At 41.4% G+C, this 26064-nt stretch overlaps 1 protein-coding gene across 2 annotated transcripts; it reads left to right on the top strand.

Moving 5' to 3' along the window:
* Positions 1–1982: 1982 nt before the first annotated feature.
* Positions 1983–17576, top strand: GPRC5B (G protein-coupled receptor class C group 5 member B). Of its 2 annotated transcripts, none has more exons than XM_061994104.1 (4): positions 1983–2133; positions 8158–9168; positions 13682–13794; positions 15222–17576. In XM_061994104.1, the coding sequence occupies exons 2-4, from the start codon at positions 8163–8165 to the stop codon at positions 15264–15266; spliced, it is 1164 nt and encodes a 387-aa protein (XP_061850088.1). In that variant the 5' UTR covers positions 1983–2133; positions 8158–8162; the 3' UTR covers positions 15267–17576. The 2 variants fall into 2 exon arrangements, with proteins under 2 accessions (XP_061850088.1, XP_061850087.1); XM_061994103.1 differs by having other exon boundaries at positions 8154–9168.
* Positions 17577–26064: the final 8488 nt, after the last annotated feature.

Here is a 26064-nt window from a genome sequence, read left to right as displayed (position 1 = left end):
TTTCCTCCTACCACGGGTTGTGTCAGAGACTCGCAGAAAGAAGGGAACAATGACCAGAATTTGCATTTGCTGAAGGGCTCAGTACATTGCTCCATTGTGAGCGGGCCAAGACCTTCTGCACATGAATTCTTGTGATTCATCCTCCTCTCTGGTTTACCTCTCTGTATCCAGCACCATACAGAGAATTCTGTGTGTTTATTTATACACAAAAAATCGTTACTGTAGTATTTGGGTGCTTGTCTCAGGCTTGTTCCTGAGGGAGGGGGGAGGGGGGTATGGACTAAGCTTGGTGAATCAGTATTTTTCACTCTCCTGCCACACTGCTGAGTGACCTTGGGCAGTTTCCAGCTGCTTCACCTCTCACCACCTCACCTGTAAAATTATCCTGTTCTGAATAGCACGTAGATATCGACTGATGCAAGGGCAGGGTATTATTGCTTATGTGTGACTCAAAGCCAATGCCTAAAATCCAGAATCAGCAAAGGTGGAGATATTGAGAGAGAAAAGAGTAGGAATGTGGAATTGTTCCCCTGCCTCAGCCGTTCTCCCCCCGCTGTCCTGCCCAGACTCAGGCAACTACAGCCCAAGCACATCATCTGCTGCACTCTGCATCAGCTACGCTGAGAAGTTCAGGTAACCCTCTAAGGCACAAGCAATGACATCTAAATAATGCCATGCACATTAGGCTGAGTCTGTTTAAAGGTTACAGCTCTGTACTGAAGGATGCCTGTTCCAGAGTGGCCATTTCCCTTTGGAAGGCTCCAGACACGGAAGCCTGGCCACAAGGGCAGTGTGCTGCCCACGTTCAAGAGGGACAGACCATCGCCTCCCAAACACACCACCATGACAACTGTAGCTGCCCCATTTCTCCTTAGCAGCTTGAGGGAAAGTATAAACCCACAGCTGCATGATACAGCGTGGCTGCCAGCCCCACACGTGCCACACATATGTGCTCTAAGCAGAAAAGGCAAACAAGTTTCTGCTACTCATGAACCTCACGAACCCCCTTCCCTTTGGAGTCTGGAGGAAGCCTCATCCTGCACGTTATGGGTTAGGGCTGCCTCAGCATTGACCTGTGGAGGAGCTGGAAGGTGGGAGTGCAGCTGCACGTTTGGAGGTGGGAGGCAGGTTCCCAGCACAGGGCCTCACACGCTGACAGGGCCTGCTCCTGGATTCTGCTGCGTAAGCACACTGTAAAATGTCACTTGCACAATAAAGAGGCACTTAACATTTTTCTCTTCCAAACGTTTAGCTGCGGTCTGGGATAGCAGCAGGTTGGAAGGACGCGTTTGAAGCAGCTCTAGTGAAGGTCTCCAGCCCGTTGCAAAACCCGCAACTGCCACAGGGCTGCAAACCTCCCACCTCCGAGCGGCCGGAGCTGCCCGTAGGTGCGCGCACGCGGCCAACGTGCGTGGAAGGGCTTTTCCCCCGCAGCCGCCAGTGCCGCACACAGGCACCGCTCCGGCCCTTGCCCGCCGTGCCGGGCACGTACCGCGCGTGTGTCCGGCGCTGCACGTCTGCCCTTACCGCTCTTGTGTGTGTGTATGTGTGCGCGCACAGCCTTGCTGCGGGAGTGTGCGTGTGCTTGTGCGTGTCTGCGCGCATACCCTCGCCGTGCGGGCGCTGCTGTCCCCGGGGGTGCGGGGTACACCCGGCCGTACCGAGTCCGGTCCTGCTGAGCTGGACCAGGGAGCCGGACCGGACCGGGCCGGGCCGTGCCGAGCCGAGCCGAGCCGACCCTGGCTTCGCTGAGCCCTGCCGAGCCAGCCCGGCCAGTGCAGAGCCGAGCAGAGCCGAGCAGAGCCGTGCCGAGCCGTGCCGAGCAAGCCGTACCGAACTGTGCAGAGCCGCGCCGCGCCGGGGCGGGGCGTGGGAGGGGTCTGTCCGCGGGGCCGTAGCGCAGCGGGGCGGCGGGCGCAGAGCGCGGCGGACACCGCACCGCACCGCACCGCACCGCACAGCACCGCCAGGCGCGCAGCGGGTCCGGGCGCTCCATGAGCCGCCGCCGCGGGGAGACTGGGCGCTGCGCTCGCTCCCCGCCGCGGAGCCGCCGCGCCGCCGGTGCCGGGATGTGACTTGCGGCGGGCTGGCGGACAGGGCTGCTCCGCCGCCCCCGGCCGCTGCGGCCAGCGGGTGAGTGACTGAGTGGGAGTGAGGGACTGAGTGAGCACAGCGGGCGGGGGGCACCGGCCCCCGGTCCCGACTCCGCGGGGCTGCACCCGGGGGGACACACAATGAAACCGCTTTCCCGGCTCGACTCGGCTCCGCTCCATGCGCCGCCCGCAGAATTAGCCTGGAGGTGGCGAGCAGACAGCAGGCTGGATATAGGAGTGCGGAGGGGAGATTAGAGGGGATATAGGGCAGAGCGGGGGGGGCTCTGGAGCAGGGGGCTGCGCACCGCGGCGGGGAGCAGGCAAAAGGCTGGCGAGGAGGGCAGAGGAGTTCAGGGACAGGATGGGGAAGAAGAGCGGGGACCGGCGGACAGGCAGAGACTAAGAAAAGAAACCAGAGAGAAATGAGCGAAGGGACAAAAGAGAGGAGGCTGGAACAGGATAGCCACTGTACGGGAGGAGGAGGCAGCAGGGGGATTAAGGGGAGACCGGACAGGAGGCAGCAGCCTACGGGCTTGCAAGGAGGGGGCTGCTCGGCTTCGTCCCCGCTCTCGGCTGCGGGGTAGTTCAGCGAAGCCGGGCACCTCCGCGCTACCCCCCAGCTCGCTGCTGGACGGGAGCTCAAGGGCAACGGTAACGGGATCTGGGCTGGTGGGGGAAGAGCCTTTGTTGCCCCCCCGCCGCTGCTGCTGGCCCCGGGGCCGGTGGGAGCCCCAGCCTGGGCACAGAACAGCCCCGCTGAAGGGCTACGCTACGTTATCAGTTTTCCTTCTAGTTAATAAAAAGCCCTATCTTTGCATTACCTCTCCCCAGAGCCAGATAGCAATAGGATTTAGCACTTATGTGAACCCTTTGTTTACACCTGACCTCATGTTTATCCCAAGGCTAACAGGATTTGCTGTGTGCTGAACCTAAACACCTAGGTTGGTTATCGCGGCGGTAGTACCGAGTATCTGGTTGTCTGTGATAACCTTGCTACTTACCAGCAGTGAGTATCGGTGTTGAGGTGTTCTCTCGCGGCATCAGAAGAGATCAGATGAAGGAAACCCATCTGTCATGAGGCTGTGACATGAACAGAAACAGGCTGAGAATTCGCAAAGAAAAGCTGTGATTGCTCTCGTTGCTTGCTATAAGTAGTACAACGGACACGGGGCATTATGGTCAGGAGTATCTGGGCACAGGCAATGTGTGGAATCTGACCAAAGGGAACTGGGAGCACCTGGGACATTGGAAACATCATTTCTTATTACGTTCAGCATTGCAAAGTGTTTCTAAATGAAAACAGTACTTTTGCTACACATCCTTTTGGAATGGGGTCTGGCTTTCCGTCACTGTGCAGCTGTACGTGGCACGATGTGTATCATTCTAATGCAGGGCATGTCTAAATCATTTCTGCCTTTTTGCATACAAAGCACTATTGCACTATTAATTATTATTCTGGAAATACAGCTCTTCAGTAGCCTGAGCTCAGCTTGGCTGTTGCTGCTCCGTTATCGGTCCTGAAGCTCATTCTTTAGATCTGATCAAAAGGAGCTGGCAGAGATCCCGTGTTGTGATTAATCCCTCACTCAGTGGCATCTCTCCACAACACTCCGTGGTGGGGGCGGTTTGCTTTCGGAAATTATACAGCCAACCAGTCTTCTGCCTGTGTGTGGCACAGCAGGTTACTATCTGAGCTACTATTGCTTGTATTTACTGGATTGTTTTTCTTCTCTGTGATTGGATGCATCTTCCTGTATCAGTTGATTAGCATTATGGCTCTAAGAAGGGGAACACATAATACATCTAACCATGAATAGCCTAACCTTAAATCTTTGCATGGTTACAGATTTATTCATTATATATATTCTCTAGCAGCATTTAAAGCAGTATTTCTTTGATCAGATAACAGCTATTTTCTATCTTTGGTCAGAAGACTTTAAGTATTGAAAGCCTCATTGATTTTTTTAACCATGGCAACTTTTTGATGACAGCTGTGAGGTTTTCTGTTTCTGCTTTGTTGCTTGTAATTGTACTTCAGACCGGCTGGGGCAGCTTTGTGTCTGCCATTTCTGTAGTGATTCAACACCAGATAATGCAGGGGACCTTGCTCTTGAAAACAGTGGAGTTATGATTGTTGTCGTTGAGAGCAGATTTTGGACTTGAATTGAGGACTGGATTTGGAAGCTGTCCTGCTATTGTTTGCTGCTTTTGCCTGAAATGTGTATGGCTTATTGATTCATTTGCAGTGTTTGTGACTGCTCTGGGTTCAGGTACGTTGGCTTAACAGTTTTCATGAGCTAGAATTGTGGAGAGTGATCTGGGCAAAAGCCAAAATAATCTCAAGTTTATTTTCTTCTTTATGAACAGTTCCATTCAGCTCTGTGGGGGATGTATTGGTGCCACTTACTGTATCTGTGCTGGAATGGTTCTGTGACATTTCTGTACCACTACTGCTGTAGCTCTCTGGTAATGGGAGTGAAGTGCCAGTCAAGCAGAGTGTTATTGTTACTACTGTGAGGTTGCATAACTTTGCTGCAAACTCATCTAGACATAAAGAGGTAAAAATACTATTCCTCTACAGTTACTGACTTAGGTGACTACAAGCATTCACGTGTAGACAGAGATTTTACTACAGAATCACAAGGGACAGAGGACTCCGCTGTTCTACCCACAGCACAGGCTTGAGGAAGACACCTTTTAAATAAAAACCCTGTTTAGATATACTTGTCTTTTCTCAATCAACTTTTCTGGCAGAAAGACTTTCTAGTTTTCCCTTAAATTTTCTGTAACTGTTGTTTCAGCTGAAGTTGTGGCATTCCCTTGCCAAACTTGTATGTTGTAATGCTTTCCTTTATCCCTATAGCTGTCTGAGTCAAGAGCTGATATCAATGCAAGAAAGAGGTTTGTGGCTGATATCATCACAGAGAGTTGATTATTAACATTGCCTGCTATTACCCAGTCAGGCAGAAATACGTAGGTAAGAGGTTGCAAACATGGATATGTTGTTAGCAGTGGTGAGGAAAAGATTCCTCATTTGGAGACTTCGAGCCCAGCTTGCAAGATCTGGTGCACACAGGATCTAGTATTAAGCAAGATCTACTGCCACTTGGTAGGAATATGATTTCACACCAAGAATATCTGTTAGCAGGCCTTAGAGATTTCTAGCTTAATACCATAGTTCACTAGGAGCTCTCCAGAAGTAATTTCACAAGTGGAAATAACTTGGGAAAACTCAAGTTGAACATCTCTTCGTTTCTGAATATATATCTTTGGTCTGAATTTTCAATATCTTTTACCACAGCTAAATTCCCCCCTTTCCAAAACAAACTGCTTCTGTGTGGAGGGGGAAATACTCAAAATTCATTAACCCTCCCTTCCCCCCTCCCAAACACTTCCAGATAGGAAGAGGAAACAAATGATGGGCTGACAATATGACTGCTTACCCAAGCAGCACAATCTCCATGGAAACAGACTGTCCTAGAATAGCTCAATCACATGAGGGTTACATGACATGAATAAAGTAACCAGAAAACTGGAGAATATCTTGGAACTGGGGATACTTGTACTTAATTCATTACCCCCCAGGTCTTTGGAGAGTAGCTAATAAACAGTGCTAGCATTGAAACCAGTTTAGTACATGCATATCATAACTTGTGATAGGATAGTGGAAAATTAACATGATCCTCACTTAAGGGCTCTTCTTATCTCTTATTTATAGTTTGGGCAGCATTTAGAATGATTTTTGAATAATTTTCCACGTGACCTCTTCCTTCATGAAACTGGTACCTGTGGTGTGCAGATTTGCCTTAGTAGATCCTAGTGGATTTCCTCCCTTAGTGTGAGCAGGCACTGACCGTTTCGTGCTTTTTAGGACACCATGGATATTGTAAAGAGTAAATCCACTACTTGAAGTAGGAACTGCCTGTACATAGAAAGAAATGCAAAATTACCTTCAGAATGCTTCCTTCTAGTTAATTATGTACTCAGAGGGCAAGGAGATTTATTGAGTGTAACCATATTCAATACGAAACTGAATGTACTTCACTGATGATTAGTTTTCTGTCTGTGTAGTTAGTGTTTTTAACATGAGTGTTGTGACAGAGCCATTGAGAAACCTGTTATACAAATCAGACAGAAACAAGTAAATATTCTACTGATTCACCATAAAGTAAATTACAGCTAGGTAGAAAAAAAAATCATTAGTCATTAGCTGCAGGTCATTGCATCAGCAGAACATTGTAACCCTTTCAATACTGTAGGATACTGTGATACTGGGCAGGCCAGGATCATCCATTACCCGTTTCCTGTTTGTCTGCTCCTAGATCACACATTTTTTTGTCACAGCTTGTACTTCTGAGATGAGGTTTTGTAATGAGCTTTTTTTTACTTTTGTCTGTTGTATGGATGAAGACCATAAAATCATTACACATTTACATTAGCACATTTGCTGTCACCTCTAATAGGTGGCAATGTAATTTCCATCATCTGTCTCCCGACAGAGGCTACAAATGGGCATTGGTCATTACGTGGTGCAAAGGGAATTAGTTTGAAGATTGAGATCCTCAAGATTTAATGTTGTATTTACAGGAGTGGAATGCACAGGAAGAAACCCCATAGCTCTCAGCTGTGAGAGCCTGTGTACTGTTTCAGACAGTCTGGGTAAATAGGTTTTGTATTGGTTATGACTGATCATGTCCAATATGACATTGCACCAGCACTTTAAACCATTTTCAACTCTCATTAAAGTTTTGGATGTTTTGATTAAACTCATTTCTGATTTATGGGTAATCATTTGGAGTTGTCTGACTTTGAAAAGAGCTACCCACAGTTTCTTTCCTCTCTTTGTATCTTAATCATGTCACGTGAGCTCTGTGACTACCTCTACTGCCTGTCTGTCTGGTGCTTTTCTTCCACCTGGTCATGCCATACCAATGGAGGTCTTACTGTGAACATTTTCACCTGGGCATGTTGCTCATCAATGAACATAGTCCCACTGCAACCTGCAGCATTAATGATGCAAGTGAAGGTGACCAGCATCAGGTTTCATCTCTCTACATGTAGTGCTTACTTCAGAGTGCCCTTACAGGGCAGGTATTGCTGGGACAGATTGTTCCTGTAAAGGTTACATTTTGATCAATCTCTTCTGCCTTGCTTAGCTTAAAAAAAGCAAATGCCATAATGTTTATCTTCTTAAAGTACTTAACTTCCTAAAACTAAGTTGGGATTTGTCCAGGCTTTTGGTGCCGATGATCCAATGGGCTGTGTTGTGTTCCTGGAGAGTTTACCATTGCTCGCTCTCTGGATCAGGGAAAGCCATGTTCTGGTTTTTGTTGCTTGTTCTCTTTGAATGGCTTTAGAATTGCTAAGAAGGACAATGAGTCATTCATTTTTGATTAGCTGATTGATGACACTGCATGTGTGCACCATTGTCACAGAATATGGGATTTCTCTAGCCAACTATTCCCATTTGCAAATGCAATCTAATACCTGGGCTTTGGAAGAGGATAAAAGGTGTGAATATTATAACCACCTATTGACTGAGCAGGAAAACTAGATCTTCCTTTAAAGAAACCCCACAGTGTTTATTTTCCTGGAACTGCTCCATGCTTAAAAAAAAAGTAGTTTTGACTCTGCCTCTATTCTAGTAAAAGGAGCAAGGCTGTGAAAACATCCCAGTCTGATACAACTTACACTTGCATCAGGCCCAGTGCAATTTACACTTGCCTGAGGCACTTGAATTTGAACAATAAAGTACTGTAGATAATGTATTCTTTTGCAAGAGGATACATAATTTCTTCTGTTTGTGTTTTAGGATATTTACAGGGGGGCAGTGTTTGGAAATGTTGCTTTCAATCTGTGCAAACACAGAAATGAGTCACTTAGCATTCTGAGTACACCAGGCAAAAGCAGCTTTCTGGGAGGGCAGCAAAAGGGACTAGGGGGTTGGCTATGCCAGTGCAAGAAGCCAGTAAACACAGGCTATTGAAACAACCTGTGCTTCCAATTGCTGCAAACTCCTCCACAGTGAACTGTAGCTAAACAAACGTTTTGTTGTCTCAGACAGAAAAAATGAAAACCTACCCAGTCATTGGTTTCTTCCTCCTCTTCGTGATCAGCTATGGCTCTTCTGAAAACTCAAGTACATCCAGAGGGTGCGGACTGGATCTCCTCCCTCAGTACGTTTACCTGTGCGACCTGGATGCCATCTGGGGAATAGTCGTGGAGGCAGTTGCAGGGGCAGGTGTGCTCACCACGTTACTGCTGATGCTCATTTTGCTGGTGAGGCTGCCCTTCATCAAGGACAAAGAGAAGAAGAGCCCCCTGGGAATGCACTTCCTCTTTCTTTTCGGGACTCTGGGACTGTTTGGGCTGTCGTTTGCTTTCATCATCCAGGAAGATGAGATGGTGTGCTCTACCCGAAGGTTTCTGTGGGGAGTTATCTTTGCGTTGTGCTTCTCGTGCTTGCTAGCTCAAGCCTGGAGACTTCGTAGACTAGTTCGCCATGGGAAGAGTCCATCTGGCTGGCATCTAGCTGGTGTGGCAGTCTGCCTGATGCTCGTTCAGGTCATCATTGCGACCGAGTGGTTAATACTGACCATTGTCCGAGATAACAAGTTGGCCTGCAGCTACGAACCCATGGATTTTGCTATGGCTTTGATTTACGTTATGTTCCTGATGGTATTTACCATGGGATTTTCTCTTTTCACTCTCTGTGGGAAGTTTAAGAAATGGAAGAAAAACGGAATATGCCTCATTATAACACTGTTTTTTTCCATTCTGATTTGGGTAGCCTGGATGACTATGTACCTCTTTGGTAACGCCGAGCTAAAGAGAAGAGACAAATGGAGTGATCCCACTCTTGCTATTGCACTGGTGTCCAGTGGTTGGGTGTTTGTTATTTTTCATGCCATCCCAGAGGTCCACTGTACCATCCTTCCGTCACAGCAGGAAAACACTCCCAATTATTTTGACACTTCCCAGCCAAGGATGCGTGAAACTGCTTTTGAGGAAGACATACAGCTTCCTCGGAGCTACATGGAAAATAAAGCCTTTTCAATGGATGAACATAACGCAGGTAAGAATTTACTGGAGAGAGATGTATTTTTCTGTAGTAGCCAAGAAAATCACCTGTGTGATATATTTTTTTCAGGTGTCAAAACAAGGGTGATTACAAAAGCCATCTTTTGCACATTACATAGCCTTCCCTTTTACAATTTTCATTAAGGTATCACCTAGTGGGGGAAAAAAGTGAGACTAATGCAATACAGAAAATACAGGTTTGGTTAAAATGGTTTTTTCATTGAAAAACTGAACTGTTTTAAATGCAAAGCCAACACTGAAAGCCAAAAAACCACACTGTAGGAAAAATAGCTTCTGTTTCAAAAGAGCTTCAATGACATTTTTTGTCATTATCAGTCAACAACATCTAATAAGAAATGTTTTCCAAAAACCCAAGAAAAAAAACCCAAGTGCCCTATGTTACAAAATTCTCAGCCTCTCAAGCAACAGAATAATAATAATTAATTATATTCCCATTAAAATAGGATTTCATTCCACTTTGTGACACTGTGAGGGGAAAAAATGCCAAGTGGCTTATAGACAAGTTCAAAGACAGTCTTTGTTCTGAAAGCTTTGACATCTGAACAGAGCCAGCATAGGTAGGGGTTTCAAGGTGATGGTTGCTTTCCTTGTCACAGTTTACTGGTGACATGGAACAATGTGTGATGACACATCATTAAAATTAGCTATGAAAATGTTTTTTAGGGATTACTGAAGAGGCCAGCAACAACTAGAGAGCCAAATCATTGCTGAATGTTTAATCCAAACCAGAAAATACACAGATATGCTTATGTGACAACAATGGGAAGCATGAGCCTGATGGTGATCTATAGTGCAGGTTGCAGCCACATGCTGTCCCAGAGAGCTGGATAAAGGATTTTGTTACCAGTCACACTTTTTTTATTCACTCTGGTTGAGGAGGACTTTGGTATCCCAGCCAATAGTTGCCACGTTGCTTTGTCAGCCCCCAAAAGAAGGCTTGGGGCATGTTGTCCAGGCACTTCACCTTCCTGTTCGTCTTTATGTATCTCTGAGTTTGATGTTTCCTCTGGATATAGACCAGACATGGACGAAAGGAGCACTCTTGTTTGGCACAGTGTTGGGTCAGGAAGGCATTTTTCCTCCAAGGTTTTTAGCAGGAACTTTAAAGGTCTCCTTCTAGTATGGAAGCTTTAAACAGAAAGGAGTTAAATTCTGTGAGTATATACCAAGGGCAGTGGTAAAACAAACAAAAAATCACAGGGATAAAAGAATGGTTACTTACTGCTAATTTTCCAGAGAAGCAGAGGCAGCTTCACAATGGACTGTAAAAGCACTCATTTAGGGTTTTTTTTTTAACCATCCTCCATCCCTCATTAAATTAATTACACGGTAAGGTAACTGCAGTGGCTTCACTGGAGCTATTTCTGACTAAGCCAGATCTAAGAACAAAATTGGATCTTCCACTCTGTATTATTCCCATTCATGCATACAGTTTAAAAAAGACCTGGAAGATCCTTTTGATCTAATCACTCAGTGATTAAGTTTTGTAGTGAAATGGATAGATGTATGATAGCTATAAAATCATTGTAGTGTTTAGTATAGTGCAGTTTATGTTCTGTTTTAATCTGAACCGTACACAGTGCAATACGAAACAGTTTTCCATATCCAATGCCCTTATTAATATTTATCATAGTACATGCATGTCATTCCTGTTCCTATAGCATGTGGAAGAAGGAGATATACATTTTTAATATATCAAAACAGGCTAATTATTCCTTTGCAGCAGTTCTTTAAGCATAGACTTATGACAACAGGGCTTGGAGACAAAACTTGCTAGTATGGTAGAGACTTAAAGTAAATACAGGTAATATTATTCAAGTCATGTTATGGCTGCTGAAGTGTTAATTTAAGTCAGATCACTATACTGATGGTTGTCAGCATCCAAGCACCTGGAATCCATTAGCAATCGGCTCTCTGCAGGTATGTAGAAAATGTACTCTTCCTTTATTCAATTAATTAACCTCAATTCAAGTATTAATCATTTAGAGTTTAGAAATGAAAGGAAGGGTACTTTCTTCAATTATGCTTAAGAATGATATTTAAAATATAAGATCTACTAGTTGTAAAGTTTTAGAAGACTTGATAGCCAGAAAACACATCTTGGTGTAATATTTTAGTAAATAGCTTTAAATAGAAAATATGTTTGGAGTAATTCTTGTTATTTCTAGTAATACTTGTTTAAAGGAATTTAGTAATTTTGCTTCTTTTTTCTTTTAATATTTTAAGCAGCTTTTTAAGAATCTGAACAACCTTTAAACTATAGGTTCAAATAAGTATATGTTCTTTTAGTTTCTCTCTTCCTTAGCAAACCGTAGCTCTGTGTTGTACATAACAAGAGCTGCTCTAGTCCAGGAATATCATTAAGGATTAATAAAGCAAAACTATTTTAAGATCAGTTATTGAAACAACATACTACTCTGGAATTCTAATATTCCTATCAAATAAAAGTTGAAACATCTACCTAGAGGAGTTATCTTCATACCTATGTCTTGTCAATGTTAGTAAAGTATTTAGAAACCCTGGAAAAAGGCAACTTGACTGAGTTCACAGTGCTCTCTGGAAGCACCAGCAGGGCAACTTTTGTAAGGCAAAGAGAATTTGCCTTACACATGAAAAATTTGGATGTGACACAGAATGCTACAGCTGTCAAGAAACCCAAGCCTAAGCAGCTCTGGTGCTCACTGAATTTAGTTTAATAACTTTTAGTACTGAAGTCGCCTTCGGAGCCAACACCAAAAATCAGTTAACAATCAGTGTGTTAAAAGGAGAGTTTGACAAAAGTCTTCTCAAATCTTCTTGGCACTATTTTTTTTAACCTATACATACTCTGCACAAGTAGATGTATTTAATAGTAATGGAAAAAGTACAAGGTAGAAGTGGCATGAGAAGAAAAATTCCCAAATCAGTATTTTATCCACAAGCTTTTGTCTCTGATTCTCATGTTAAAAGAATTTTATAGTTATTGTTAGATTTTCCTTCCCTACTATTGCAATATCCAGTTGAACTTACTGGCTCTTTAAGGCAACTTTGACCATAGAAATGTGATATAAATATTTTGTATCAATATTTTCATGCATTTTAAAGAGATGGTTGTTTTCTGTGTACTAGCAAATAGCAGTGCAATTGTGTTCAACACACAAGAAACCAGAATGCAAAGAAAGAATACTACTGACCCTGAGATAGTTAAACATAAACTAAAAACAACCCATCATTCCAGTGTAGGCATGTTCATCTTTTGCGCTCCTAGTGTCTCATTTTAAAATACAGAGCAAGTGTGTGTCTGTGTGTATACGAAGTCAGCAACAGAGCACTTGCAGGGCTGGATTTTTATATTTCTGTGCCAAATCAATACTGTTGTTCATCTCTCTGCACAACTCCCAAAGAGAGAGGAGTAGTAGCAGATAGAGGACAGCATATGGCAGAAGGATCCATTTACATCTTGTTCCACATAGTGTAACCGTATTAAATCCTGTCTGCATTAAAGTCTGTGGTGAAATTCTTGCAAACTTGAGCTCATTCACAATTTCAGCCAGAGAGTGTAGAACTGTAACTTGAGTGAAATCTAAGAGAAATTCTTGCCCCAGGTGCCCAAATGAAGCATGTTTCTATTTACCAGCTCACAGATGAGTATTGCCCATTGTAACCACACAAGTCATGTGGATAAATGAGCTCTGTTCTCTGGCCACATCTGAATTCAGTGAACGTTACTTACCCTTGAAGTAAAAAGAGAGTTTGTGTGTGCCAATCCCCAGACTGGTTTAGAAAGAAAGCAGCAGAGCCCTAACTATGCATAACTCTCATTCACAATATACTTCTTCAAACCAAACCTGTGCTAAAATTCATGGAAAGACTGATATATATCTGGAATAAACATTCAGGACAATCGCTGTCTTTTCTGTTGCAGTCAATTGCTATGCTTAAGCTATTTGAAAGCAATATTTACTTCATATTTCTAGTTTCTCAGAGTAAATATAATCTGAAACATCTGGAAAAGCCTTATATGCTAGTCATGCTGAAGTAATGCTCAAGGGGGTTGTGAGCATGCTTACTGGCTCGAGCAACGTTTTGGATCCTTGTCCTCTGAACTTGATAGAAAGCAAAATGCAGTATCGTTTTACTTAACCCCACAGTATCCAGAGCAGTGGAGTAAGCACTTCACAAAATACATTGTGCTGGATACATCAAAGGTTTGGTGGTGGAAGACATTTAGCTCCAACTGAAGTGAGATGAAGCAAACTTCCAAAATTTGGTTTCTAACAGTTAATTTTATATAGAACTGATTCTTCTATGATCCATCCCTAACTACATAAAAAATGCCTACTGTTCAAAAGCAATCTAAAAGCTAGTGTGGCAGCATAAAAGTTAAAATCAACAGCAAAGTTCCCAATAACTAAATTGGAAGCAAGATGTTTTTATGGTTGGTGCAGGTAAGGAGATGCACAGCATTAATTGTGTTCCTAAGAATGATCTCTCTTTTCTAAACGCAGCACTAAGAACAGCAGGATTTCGAAACGGCAGTTTGGGAAGCCGACCTAGTGCTCCTTTTAGAAGCAATGTTTATCAGCCAACTGAGATGGCAGTTGTGCTAAATGGTGGGACTGTAAGTATCAAAATGTGATGATTTAAGAAATCTTTGATATGCATTGATATATACAACCAGTACTAATTGAAAATCCTGCTTTTAGCTTGTTCCCAGCAGGGGGAAAGCCAGAAATGAAAATTCAGGCAGCAAGTGTGCATGTAATGCTTCCCTTCCCTCTAGAAGAGATGTAATTACAAAGTATTTTGCATTTCTTTACTTGGCCAATCACATTTTGTAGTGTAGCTTGAGTGAACAAGTCCTTTGGTGAGACTACACATTTAATTAATTAAATTTCAGATTAATTAATTCCAAATGAAATGTGTGTTAAGGTATTTAACTAATAAGTGGCACAATTTTTAACTTGATTAGTTTTTTTTCAAGAGGCTGTGAATCACACATGTTTATAGGCCAGTGCATTACTTCAAATAAGAGTCATTGTTAAAGCAGTGGTAGTCTTTCACATCTTTCCCATGTTCTTGTAAAATGAATGGAATTCTCTGTAAGTTACAGACATGTACATCTCTGGGAAGATTCATCAAAGAGGAATACAGAATATTTAAATGTTAATAGCATTGATTTTTCTTTTAGACAATGCTTTGGCGTGCCATTCAACAGACCTGTTTTACTGCTGTCTGGGTATTGTAAGAATGGCTTAGTTGATTTGATGCCAAACAGAGTTTCTAGACTTTTTTCACATAATGTGTAATTTGCACTTGAAGACATTTCATATAGCAGACATGCTGTTGAAAACGAAGAGTTTTCATCCCCATATCTTTCATGCATACCTACATGCTTCTTAAAAATCTACCCATGAGCCAATTTGTACTCATGTGAGTTGGGTTTTCTTTATTTTGAATCATAAGCTGATTCCATAACTCAACCTCTACATTTGAAACACAAAATAATGCAATCTGATTGCAAGTCTCTTTGTTTTTAAAACAGTAAAGTTTTGGTTGATTTTAGTGAACTAGAGAGACTAGCTACAAGGATTTTCGTGTGTGGGTAAGACAACAGGAAGCACATAAACTTGAATTTATGCTTTGCTGTCAGTAATGAATAGCATCCTTATGATGCTTGGATTGATCTATGCCTATGTTTTCTGATACTAGAATATGCAGCTTAGGGGAAAAGGCAGTTTAAGGATGAGAAGCTGGAGAATTTGGTTTGGGCTGATTTCTCTTTTTTTGAAAGAAGAAGTTTTGAAGTGTTTGTTTTGAAGTGGATACAAAGCTTACTGGAGAACATCAGATAGTAAAATGAGAGATTAATGTGTATATATGGCCATGGTTTTTACAGAGAGGTGAATGTACTGTATGAGTGGTGTACTTGTTTCACTGTGCTCTGGAAATACTGTCTGGAAAGCTGACATGTACATGTAGCATGATAACACTAATTTTTGAACAGACTAGACCTCTCAGTTATGGGTTTGTTGTCCTTATTTCCAGATACCAACCGCTCCGCCAAGTTACACTGGACGACACCTCTGGTGAAAGGCTGTAGGCTGTAGAGAATGAGAATCCTTGTTGCAGATGTTGTTTCCTGGCAGTGTGTCTTTGAGGGAGGAATCCGTAACAGTACCAGAACCAAGCAACAAAATATCCAGGAGCTTTCAAAATCCCGCAGAGGATTTTGTCTAAATGTGAACACCGTTGAACTCAAAAGATAACTGCAAAAGCAAAATTGCAAAACTGAAGCTGAATCTAATATAAAATAGAAGTAGGCACACCTCAGATGGGAAGAGGAGGATATTGTACTCTGAAATGTAAGATACCCTCTTGTCTGTAACTAGTGTGTGAGGCAAGCCTGCTTTTGTTGGTTGCCAGTTGCTTGCAAAATACCCTCCTCTCACCTAAACTTAAATCATGTTGCCACAAGAGATGCCACTACAGTGTGAAAACGTGCAGAATTTCTTTCCATTTTGCTCCTTCTCTCTTCATTTCAAACATCATGAAAAGTACCTTGTTTGCGTCATTATCTAGCTGTACTGTACAGTCGTCACGTAGCATCATGTGTAGTCGAGCATTGTCACTCTGTGGCAACTAAATTACCATTACACTGTAGGCTGATATTCTTCTCCTTAAAAAGCTGGTGTAGGAAATGCAGTTCTGGAGGGCTGGAAGGTTTATGCATGCTTCATGTGAGTTATGGAGCTTCTTGAGGCAGAGAGACAAAGTGTAGGTCAGCAGAGAGGGCGCTGTCCTGGGCTGCCTGGGATGGATTCCAGCCCCAGCCCGGGGGCAAGGGAGGAGCTATGTGCTCTCAGGTCTCATACAGACAAAGCCATTGAGTGAAACTTTGGAGGGATATACTGGGGCAAAGACTTAGCAGGGGAGAGAACGTGCCAGGAGGAGCTGGTTGTGATGGTGGATTCAAGGCAACGCACAGCACTGCCCGAGCCAGCCTGTTCTGTTGGGCTGGTCTTGTCAAGCAGGAAAGCGGTGGCAGCTGAGAAGCACTGACTGCCTTTCAGGAGAAACTCAGCAGCAGACAGGGTCAAGGCCTCCCTCTTAACCCCTGGTCATATGAGTAGTCCCCTTGACTGCAGTTGTTTGTGCATTTAAATGTGGTTGTGCATTTTAGTGCCTAGCTAGCAGAATCTCCGTGCTGGAGGGTTGTTCTGTCGTTGTTTTTGTTTTTTAAAGGTGGTTTCTTCCCTACTCCTCCCCACCACTTTTTTGAGTTAAGGCAGACTTTCTCAAAGCTTTTACTCTTTGTTTTCTCTGGGTTATTTAAAAGGTTCCCATTGCCCATTGTTTGTGCCATGGTTTTTCATTGTGTTTAAGCAATCATTCCTTTATTTAACATTTAATACATATCGGACATTCAAAGCATCATCATATCCTCACTCTTTGGCCAACGTTATTCTTAGCTTTCCTTGATACTAAAAAGCTAATTGTTTTTACTTGAGGGCATAGGAAATATATAACAATTAAACTTTGCATATGCTGTAATAAAAAGATATATTTTCAAACTAAGAAAATGTACAAATAACTCAATAGCTTAGTAGCTTCACAGAAGGAAGTTACTTGCTGTGTACTGCAAAAGAAAGACAAGCTTTTTATTTTTCAAGAGTCTTCCTGATTCTTCGTGTACCTCCATTTCTACTGAATTAGGAACCTAGTCCTGCAGACTTGTACTCCCACGTGTAGTCCCATCGATACCAGTAGGTCTACATACAGGTACAGAGGCTGTCAGACCAGTCCCTAAGTGTTGCACACAGATAGATATGTATATATATATGGAAAAAATATATATTGCCATTCTTGCCATGATCATCTTATGGGGTTTTATTTCAAAGCCCTTTTCTTCCAGAAGCAATGTTTTTCTATCATGCATGAGTATGTTAGCTCCCCCCTGCCCTTCCCTCCTTGAGGCAAAGGGAGCATGTGCTTATTTCAGAGATTGCTTATTTTATTTTCTAAGTAACTAGGTGGCCTTAGTAACCAAGTAGGGTAGGGGTGGATATTGCATGCTATCCAGCAACTTAGAAATACATTCTGCTTGTTTTAAGCAAAGCTCGGATCACATAAGATAGCATTTAAGGTAATGATAGTTATCCAGAAGATGCAGAATTTGGAAGAATATAAAACCTATTACCATTGCTTGCCTGCAGAATTTTGCTTCTAAAAGCCAATTAAAACAACCAACTTCAAAAAACTATTGTGAAAACATATAAGATGACCATGGCATAAATGGTAGGACAGCTTTCTTTTAAAGTTTATCATGCTACAACCAAGATTTATGAATTATAATACACACTTCACAGACCTTGGACAAAATCTATACAAGATATAGTTACCGTAAGAAATGTTTGTATCTTTTTTCTAGATGTGACTGAATGATAAATAGATTTCCCAATCCTGCTCCTGATGAAGTTGTTTGGAATTTATGCAAAGATATGGCCAGGTCCTACAAACTGCTACTCACATGACTAGTCTCACTGGGTTAATCATGTGTGCTACTGACAAAATTAAACATTAGCAGGATTGGGTTGAATTTGTGGTGGTGAAGGTGTGGCAATAGATTAGGAAGGTCTTTGTTTTCCAACTTTATACAATTACTAATAAGCAACATTTTTTCCTAAGTCACTAATCTTCGATGTAAAATGCCCCAAATAAAACCATAATTGAAGAAAGCACCTTTATGTTAACTTATATTTTTGTTACAGTAAACAAATTGTTTACTTTTGCCTTTTATGAAAGTTATCTAGAATGTAGAGCATCTGTGAACATCACAATAAGTAAGCAAGCACAAGCCTTTCACAGTTCAGTTAATTATGATTAGCTTTTATGCTATAAAAGCTACTATGGTGTCCCTTGATGGTTATGTGCTCATGGTGTTTCCATGATGAAAAATAAAATCGGAAAGCACCTGAAAAAAACTATTGCCAAAACAAGCTTTACAATAACTGGCTTTTGATCAATGGCAGGAAAAATTTCAAAGCCGTAATTTACAGATCCTCTCCTGCTTTCAGATGAGTTGAGGGTGTTTGACACTTGCCAGAAAAGATGTAGTATCTTCAGAAGAACAGTCTCAATATATTCAGTTGTTCTATAAACAAGGTACAAGAAATACTCTAGAACTAGATGTTTCTGGTCTAAACACAGGCATCTTGGTTGGCTTGCTTTGAGCTTGATGCCTTGGGTCTAACCAAAGGCCATGCAAAAGGGAGCATTGTAGCTTTTATTAAAAAACAACAATTGGACTATTCTACCAACTTACAGGATTACAAAGCAGGTGCTTTTTATTAATTGATGAGAGCTACAGCTCATTTTTTGATAGATAATATATATTTATTAAATGTATTAATGTGTGTTTTATAACGTACCCTTTTCTCCGCTGATTGTTGCATACTGGTATCTTATTAAGTACATCTTTAAAGGTTTTTCAAGACAATCAATGTGTACCACGATGACTGTACATAAGGATACAAAACTACAAAGGTTATAAAGCATGGGCAAATGTTTTATTTTCAAAATGCTGTTCTTAACGAGAATAAAGGCTTTACTATTTACTTACAATGTTTGTGTTAATAACTTGGTGCTAAAATCCACCTAACATTTTTCCATTACAGTAAACTAATGGTGCTGTAGACAGCATTGTCCTGGGGAGAAGCTGTGGGTGAAATTCTGCAATATAAGCTAAGTTAAACTAAAGGAAACCAGCTCCTAGAGGCTAGGGCCACATTCCTCCTTAGCTCTGGCACTCGGCAAACCCACAGTGAGACAGTCAAGGAGCTGAGCAGCCAAACTCTTAACATTAACACTGATTTATATGTTTTTTCCAGTTGGCTCAGCAGTCTGCTGTACTATCTCAATTGCTAGTGCTTGGGAAAAGAGGGAACAGGATCACACAGCTGGGCCTGAAGAATGCAGGTTGAGAGGTTTTTTTCTTTAAATGGTTTGATTTTCCTGATCTGGCTCAACAACCAGCATCACCAACCAGGAATTAAATGAGGGCTGGGTCCTGGTGTAACAGTGAAGACAAAGGCTGGGTAAGTGATGGGAGAAAGCCGTGTTGAACCACAGCAAGAGTGGCCGTGTTTTATCATGCTTTCATTCAAAACAAGCAGATCTTTGTCTGTCTAGTACAGAATTAAGAGTAGAACTACAAATACCTTCTCTACTTGTGAAATTAAAAAGGCCTCTTAGCAGGGGCCCCAGTCTGAGTTTTTATTCTGCTTGCACCTCCTCATCCCACTGGTACTGTAGACTGAGCAAGTGGCTGCATGGCTCTGAGTAGCTGGCCAGGGTTAAACTGTGACAGTAGGTGCATACACACAAGATCACTGAAAATGCTGGCACTGGGATCTTAATGTTACACTTTCTCAGCACATGTGCTAAGTGATAACAAAAGGGCCTTTGACTTTTTTTTCTGCTGCTGAAACACAGAGCACCCCAGCTCTTGTTGCCTTCAGCTGGAGCTGCAGCAGCACAGCATTTCTCAAAACTAGACCACTCTGAGCCTGGATTTGTGTAAATTGCCAGAGCTCTGCAGAGGAGGCTAAGTGAAGGTTTTTGCCTTTAGTTTTAACACTTGAATACATGCGGCTATTACTGCATTTATTTCACCCCGAGGAAAGCTTGCAAGTGAGCATTCGGGAACACAGACTCAAAATTTTTGGCTAACTATGCATAATTCCATCTGTTTTAACAGAATTCTGCTCACTTATGCTAGGACTGAATTTTCTCTTGGCATGTTGGGTCCGTACATAATCTCCTTTGATTTACAGCACCACACATGTAAAACTGTAAATGCTAAGAGCGTTCCTAAATCAGCACCACAAAGTTTAGCCCATGAGCCTCACGTTGTGTGATGGTGGTGAGAAAGCTAAAACTGAGATATTGAATGATTTTGTGTGTGTTCTTGCAAGTCTTCCCATTTACTTCCCACTGCACCCATACAAAATACAATATTACCTTTCCAAAACATCCACAGAAACAAAAAAAAGCAAACATCCATACTTCCAAAGCAAATACTCTGTTGTTCAATAAATAAATTCCCCACCAAATCAAAAGACATATTTCTTGTATACATGGCTTTTTTTTTTTGTTTTGACACAGCTTCAGCACTCAGATACTTGTACACAGTTCTCAGTGCCATCTGTGGGAGCTGTGCATGTGTAGCTGAGGGCAGAGCTCTTTGCTAGTAAGTTATTGGATTGTTCAAAAGAAATGAAAGCAGTTCTTTGAGGTTTTTGCTTTGAAGAATTTTCAATTAAAAGCCAGTGATGAAGTCACACAGTTCACCTAGCATACAAATATATTTTTGTCATTTAAAACAACAAGCAAGGTCAATAAAGAATAGTTTTTCTATGTCTCAGTGGAAAGAAGAATGTTATCCATGTGATTGCAAAGGGTCTGCCAAATGGAAAAAAATCAGTCAAACAAAGAGCACAGGGTTGCCTGCTGGAGTAAACAATTCTAAATGAACAAAAGCTCTACATAAAAGTAAAATGTCCCACCCCCTAGTGAAAGCTGTTTTCAAAGCTCTGTATTCTTTCAGAGTGCCATAATACAGATTAACCTAATGTTTTTCTTCTAGTGATACAACAGTCTGGTTCCTCAGTCTACCGCTGTGATTGTAGCCATGAATATTCTGTTCTTAGTATTTTAATATTTAACAAACTGCATTTTAACTTACAAAGATAAAAATCTGGTTTCTCTACTCGTAACGCTTCAGAGGATGCATCTGTACCCTTTCACATCAAACAGGTTTGTTGGGGACATCTATATATGACAGTTATGCTAGAGGCAAAGAAGGCCAAATAAGCACCAAAAAAAAAAAATATCCCTTTTTGTACACAGAGTTTGAGGAGAGCTTAGTTACCTTTCCAAAGCATGCAACTGAAAACCAGCAAACACAATCCTATTGGTATGTACCCAGAATACTGGGCTGCAGCAGGCCCCTGAGCTAATTTAAGGTGTTCAACATGCTACCAACCTGAAGATCTCAGCTCGCAGAAAACATAGAGGAAAAGTGCTGGATGATGATGGTGATGATGATGAACACAACAATACCTTAGATACCCAAAATATGACTGCAGCGGCAGGATACACCCTCTGCTCTACAATGGTCAGGGCAATATGTGCCCAATGCCTTCCTGGATTTATAGTTGTTCTTTGTACAGCTGGTAAGGAGAAAAATCAGAGTGGATTAAATGTCCCATGTGACTATGAACGTCCTGGATACAAAATACTAACTACTACACTGAATTTTATCTAATATCCCTTGATGAGATGAGAGTGGCCTTTGCAAATATTTCATTAAAATTGCAACAAGTTCAAAAGCCTCAGGGCTCACACACAGAGTTTCACATGAAAATGGACAGGTGTTTTAGGTAACTACAAGCTGTGCTTTTAGGCAGGAACGTCCATGTCTTATCATAACCTGTGTTACTTAAGCATAACAACTTCAAATCACATCACACTAACCAGGAAGCACAGGTTGTCAGCATGAATCTGGATTTAAGGCAGTTATTTAAACAGTTTTTGACATAGATTTGCTTCCTATGCAGACAGAAAAGTAAGATGTCCTCAGGATTCAGATAAGATGAAAATATGGGGAAAGAAGCTGCCTGGCTAAGTCTTTTCTCTAGAAATTTCCATTGCAAAAATGCATTTTTCAGTCTGTGACACCTCAAATTGACCTAACTTGCTTAAAATATTTTGAAATGCCCAAGGAAAATGTGCAGTTTGTGTATCAGCATAGGTCCTCTGAAGTTTAGAACAAGTTACACTAGCTGATAATCCAGACAACACATATCTAAAAGCAATGAATACTGTAAATGTCAACATCAACATCTAGCTTACAATGTCATTCATGTGCTGAATTTTAACCATTTCAGTCTTAGGAGTCCTATTATTTGTTTAACAGAGCAAGAGAAACACCTATTTCTACTTTTATTTGCATTGAAGAACAAATAATAGCAGTTGAACTTTTAAGAGCACAGTTCCCATTTTATCCCTCTGTGTCCCCAGTCACTGTGTGCAGTATTTAGCTGTCAGATTCCTGCTATTGCAGAGCTGTGATTCCACTGCAATGGAGACTATCTCTTCTTAATTTACAGAGATTTCCTGCATGGTGGGGAAAGGCATATGGACATAGAACATGAGGAAATGAGTTCCAGTTGCACCAGGGAAGGTTTAGGTTGGACATTAGGAAGAACTTTTTCACTGAGAAGGTTATTAAGCATTGGAAAGGGCTGCCCAGGGAGGTGGTGGAATCACCATCCCTACAGGTAGTCAAAAGACACATAGGTGAGGTGCTGAGGAGTGGGGTTTAATTTATTGATGGGCTTGGCAGTGTGGTGTGACTGGTTGGAATTCATCTTAAAGGTCTTTTCCAAATGTAATGATTCTCTATTATTCATAACCAGGCAGAACAAAGTGCCCAAGGATGCCAGTTACACGGTGGCACTGCTGCCAGTCTGACAGGAGACTGGGTTCAGCTCCCACAAAAATGACAAACACCTTAACTCCCAAGATGTTTGTGTAACAGGATTTGTGAAAATAATCTACAGAGAATGCATAATTGCTAATTTAGGGAAGTGTAGCATAAGATGTAAATAGAAGTAGCACAATCATAGAATCATATCTGTTGGAAAAGAACCTTTAAGATCATCACACTGTCAAGCTAAATCATGATCATCAGCATTACGAAAACAGTATTTCATGTAGTTTTAAAACATCAGCTCTTGTTTTAATTGCTAAGACACAGGATCATAGAATAGTTTTGGTTAGAAAAGACCTTTAGGATCCTCGAGTCCCATCATTGACCCAGCAATGCCACATCCACCACTAAAGCATGTCCCTCGGCATCACATCTACACGTCTTTAAAAAGCCGTCAGGGATGGGGACCACTTCACTGAGCAGCCTCTACAGTGCTTGACAACCCTTTCGGTGAGGAAATTTTTCCTAATATCTAATCTAAACTGAGGCCCTTAAGTGCTATGACAGTGTAAGTTAAAAAAAAAAAAAAAAAAATCAAACTCACATCTCACTTATTTCCAGTGCTACAGTTTCTATCTATATAGGTCCTAGGGCTTCTACTGTCAGGACAGTTGAATTTCTTAGCACTTATCACTGGAATAATTTATTTAAGCACTAGTGGAGACTGTGATGAATTTCCTTTCAAGTGAAGTGGGGGTTGCTCTGAAGAGGTTAGCACAACTGTTAACTGTTATTTTTGACTTGCTACTCCTACTATAATAATCTCTTAGTTTGTCTGACAGGTTCCTTGGAAATGCAGCTCGTTTGACACAGTTTATCACACGTGTTGCAATGTGGAGGCACAGCCGATGGATAAAGGAGGCACTGGCTTTGAATATCTTTGGATTTATGGTTTCAGTTGGCTCCTGGGAGTGCAATACTCAAAAATCTGCAAAACTCCTATTAGACATCTGAGGATTGGCCTTTGTCCTATTTATATATGTATTAAGTTCAAAAATCTTTGCCATCTATTTTGGATAGCACACATTTTTTCTTTCATTTTAATGCACAGGACTGATGTTGTGCTCTGAGACTTGGTTGTTTCAGCATAGCAGCAAACTAACTATGACCTACTTTATACACTACTGTATAACACAACTGGTTTGTGACAGTAGCTTATGAAAGTTTTATACACCCACACTATTTTGTTTAAATCATAAAAAATATGAGAATTACATTCAGTAATTTAAACAGTTGAAAACAGTAATGAAAAATACCATAGACTCAGACTGTAAGAAGATGAAAATCCATTAAAGAAAATCTATTGGAATAACTTATTATCAGGGGCTTAGAGTAAAAAATATATATAGAAAGGAGTTTCACCCTAGCCTCCCAATGAAATGCCAAAGAAGCCTGAACATGAAATTGGAGCCACCAGCAATCTTTCTGAAATAAGACCTGACTTTTAAAGAGATAGCTCTTTATAAAGTGGGTATAATTTTAGCCTCTTACTATTGGAAGTCAGCACGTACGAATTATTACCGAAACCTTTCACTTCAGGAAATCTTCAGTCACTGGGGATAGGAAAATGACGTATTGAAGAAAGAGACATCAAATGAAAAAACAAATAATAAACAGGAAACTATGTCCACAGATATACCTGCTGCTCATCAATCTGAAATGGAACTGTAGGGGATCACTCATCAGAAGAGGCTTCCACAAAATAGACATATGAAAGTTCCAGGACAAACCTAGTTCTCTTAATTGGCAAGAGAGTTTGTAAAACGCCTTAGTCTTGCCTCCATGACTTTCGAGAACCATTTCATGACCTTTTTTAATTCACTTAGGATCAGATTAGGGAAGCAAGAGCTGACATACAGGAGACTCACAAGCACCAAATCCAGTAATGGGGATGGGGAAAAAGGGCTGCAAGATCTCTAGCAGAATCTGTGCAATGCACCATGCTTTGCTAATATTTTAACAGAAAGGTGAAGTAGTCATTGGGATATATTTGGATGTCTTCTTTACAATTCACGGTGTACACAGAGAAAAGAAACATTGGAAGATACAAACACTACAGTAGATGAACAACTGACATGAACACCTGAGTTTAGAAGAGAACAAAATACACAGAATTAGATACACTGGAGACTGTATTGCTACTGATTATCCAAGTGCCCTCCAAATCATTCAGTGACCTGAGATTCATGAAGAGACGTCAATAGCACAACAGTAGGGAAGAAAATCCTGGACTGAGGAAAATCCAGAACGAAAGCAATTGGTGCATCTTCAGTGCATCTGATTTGCACAGGTATTTTTCATGTAAATAGTCAAGATAGAAACGGTGAAAATAGAAGGAGCTGACCAGGAATACAGAGAAATCATTTTGGAGTGGCAGGTTCTCAGCAAAAAGCCTACTGGACTTTACAGGCAGAAACGAACATGGGCAGAAGATGCCAGATTTACTGGTCAGCTTCATGAAAACTGCATTTGCACCCATCAGCCCCTCTTATTACTGAAGTCTTTCCTACTTGCAAAACAGGATTGGTTCTGTAAAGTCGTGGAATTTAAACTATTTATATAGACTCTAACAGATGATCAGGAAAAACAAATACAGTTATATCAAAAAAAGACATCCAAGTGACTAATGCTGCAGTCTGAGTTGATTAAAGGGAAGTCTGGCGCAAGTACCTTGTTAGTTCTGCAACCTGTCACCCACTTCTTTGCTAATCTCTGAATCGTATTTTAAGACTCCACTAACAGTTTTTGTTCTATTCTTTTCTTGCTTCTGCCTGACCAAGAAGGTCTCAAGTCTAATTTTATTGCAGGACTATCTGTAGGTTTCACTATTTAACTGGTGACAGCCTTTTCTCCAGGCTTTTAATGCATCTCACAGTTACAAATAGCAAGTCTGGGTTTGCATATCTAAATGTCTGGCAAAAAAACACCAACAAAATTTGCAATTAAAAAGCTCCCATTTTTTTCAGTATTATCTTGAAAGAGGTTAAAAGAACAACAAGAAAAATAAAAGCCAAACCCATGAAGAATTTCACCTCTCCTTTAAAACAGACAATCAAACAAAGAAAAATTGTGTTTATATAATCACAGAAAAATCACCAAACTGTAATTGTCTCTCTTTTTTTCCATTACAAATCATTATTAACAACTGCAGAGTAAGGGCTAAAAATACGGCTTTGGTACAGGAGGATTAGTTCAGACTTGTGCTAGCAGATACACTGCTGTGCCTGTGGAAGCTTTTCCAAACATTCCCAACACGGTTTCAGAAATTAAATGTTACTGTATTCTTTGTAACTTTTCAAAGACGTCTGAGTCTGGGGTGTGGACCAATAAAGCAGA

The sequence above is a fragment of the Colius striatus genome, chromosome 3 (genome assembly GCF_028858725.1).
Source record: "Colius striatus isolate bColStr4 chromosome 3, bColStr4.1.hap1, whole genome shotgun sequence".
Taxonomy (NCBI): Eukaryota; Metazoa; Chordata; class Aves; order Coliiformes; family Coliidae; genus Colius; species Colius striatus.
The sequence above is the reverse complement of the archived record's forward strand: the minus strand, read 5'-3'. Positions and strand labels throughout refer to the sequence as shown.

Coding starts and splice junctions, on each gene's coding strand:
- GPRC5B (XM_061994104.1), top strand. CDS start 8,163: ATGAAAACCTACCCAGTCATTGGTTTCTTCCTCCTCTTCGTGATCAGC. Junction 9,169..13,681: donor AATGGATGAACATAACGCAG/GTAAGAATTTAC, acceptor TTCTAAACGCAG/CACTAAGAACAGCAGGATTT. Junction 13,795..15,221: donor TTGTGCTAAATGGTGGGACT/GTAAGTATCAAA, acceptor CCTTATTTCCAG/ATACCAACCGCTCCGCCAAG.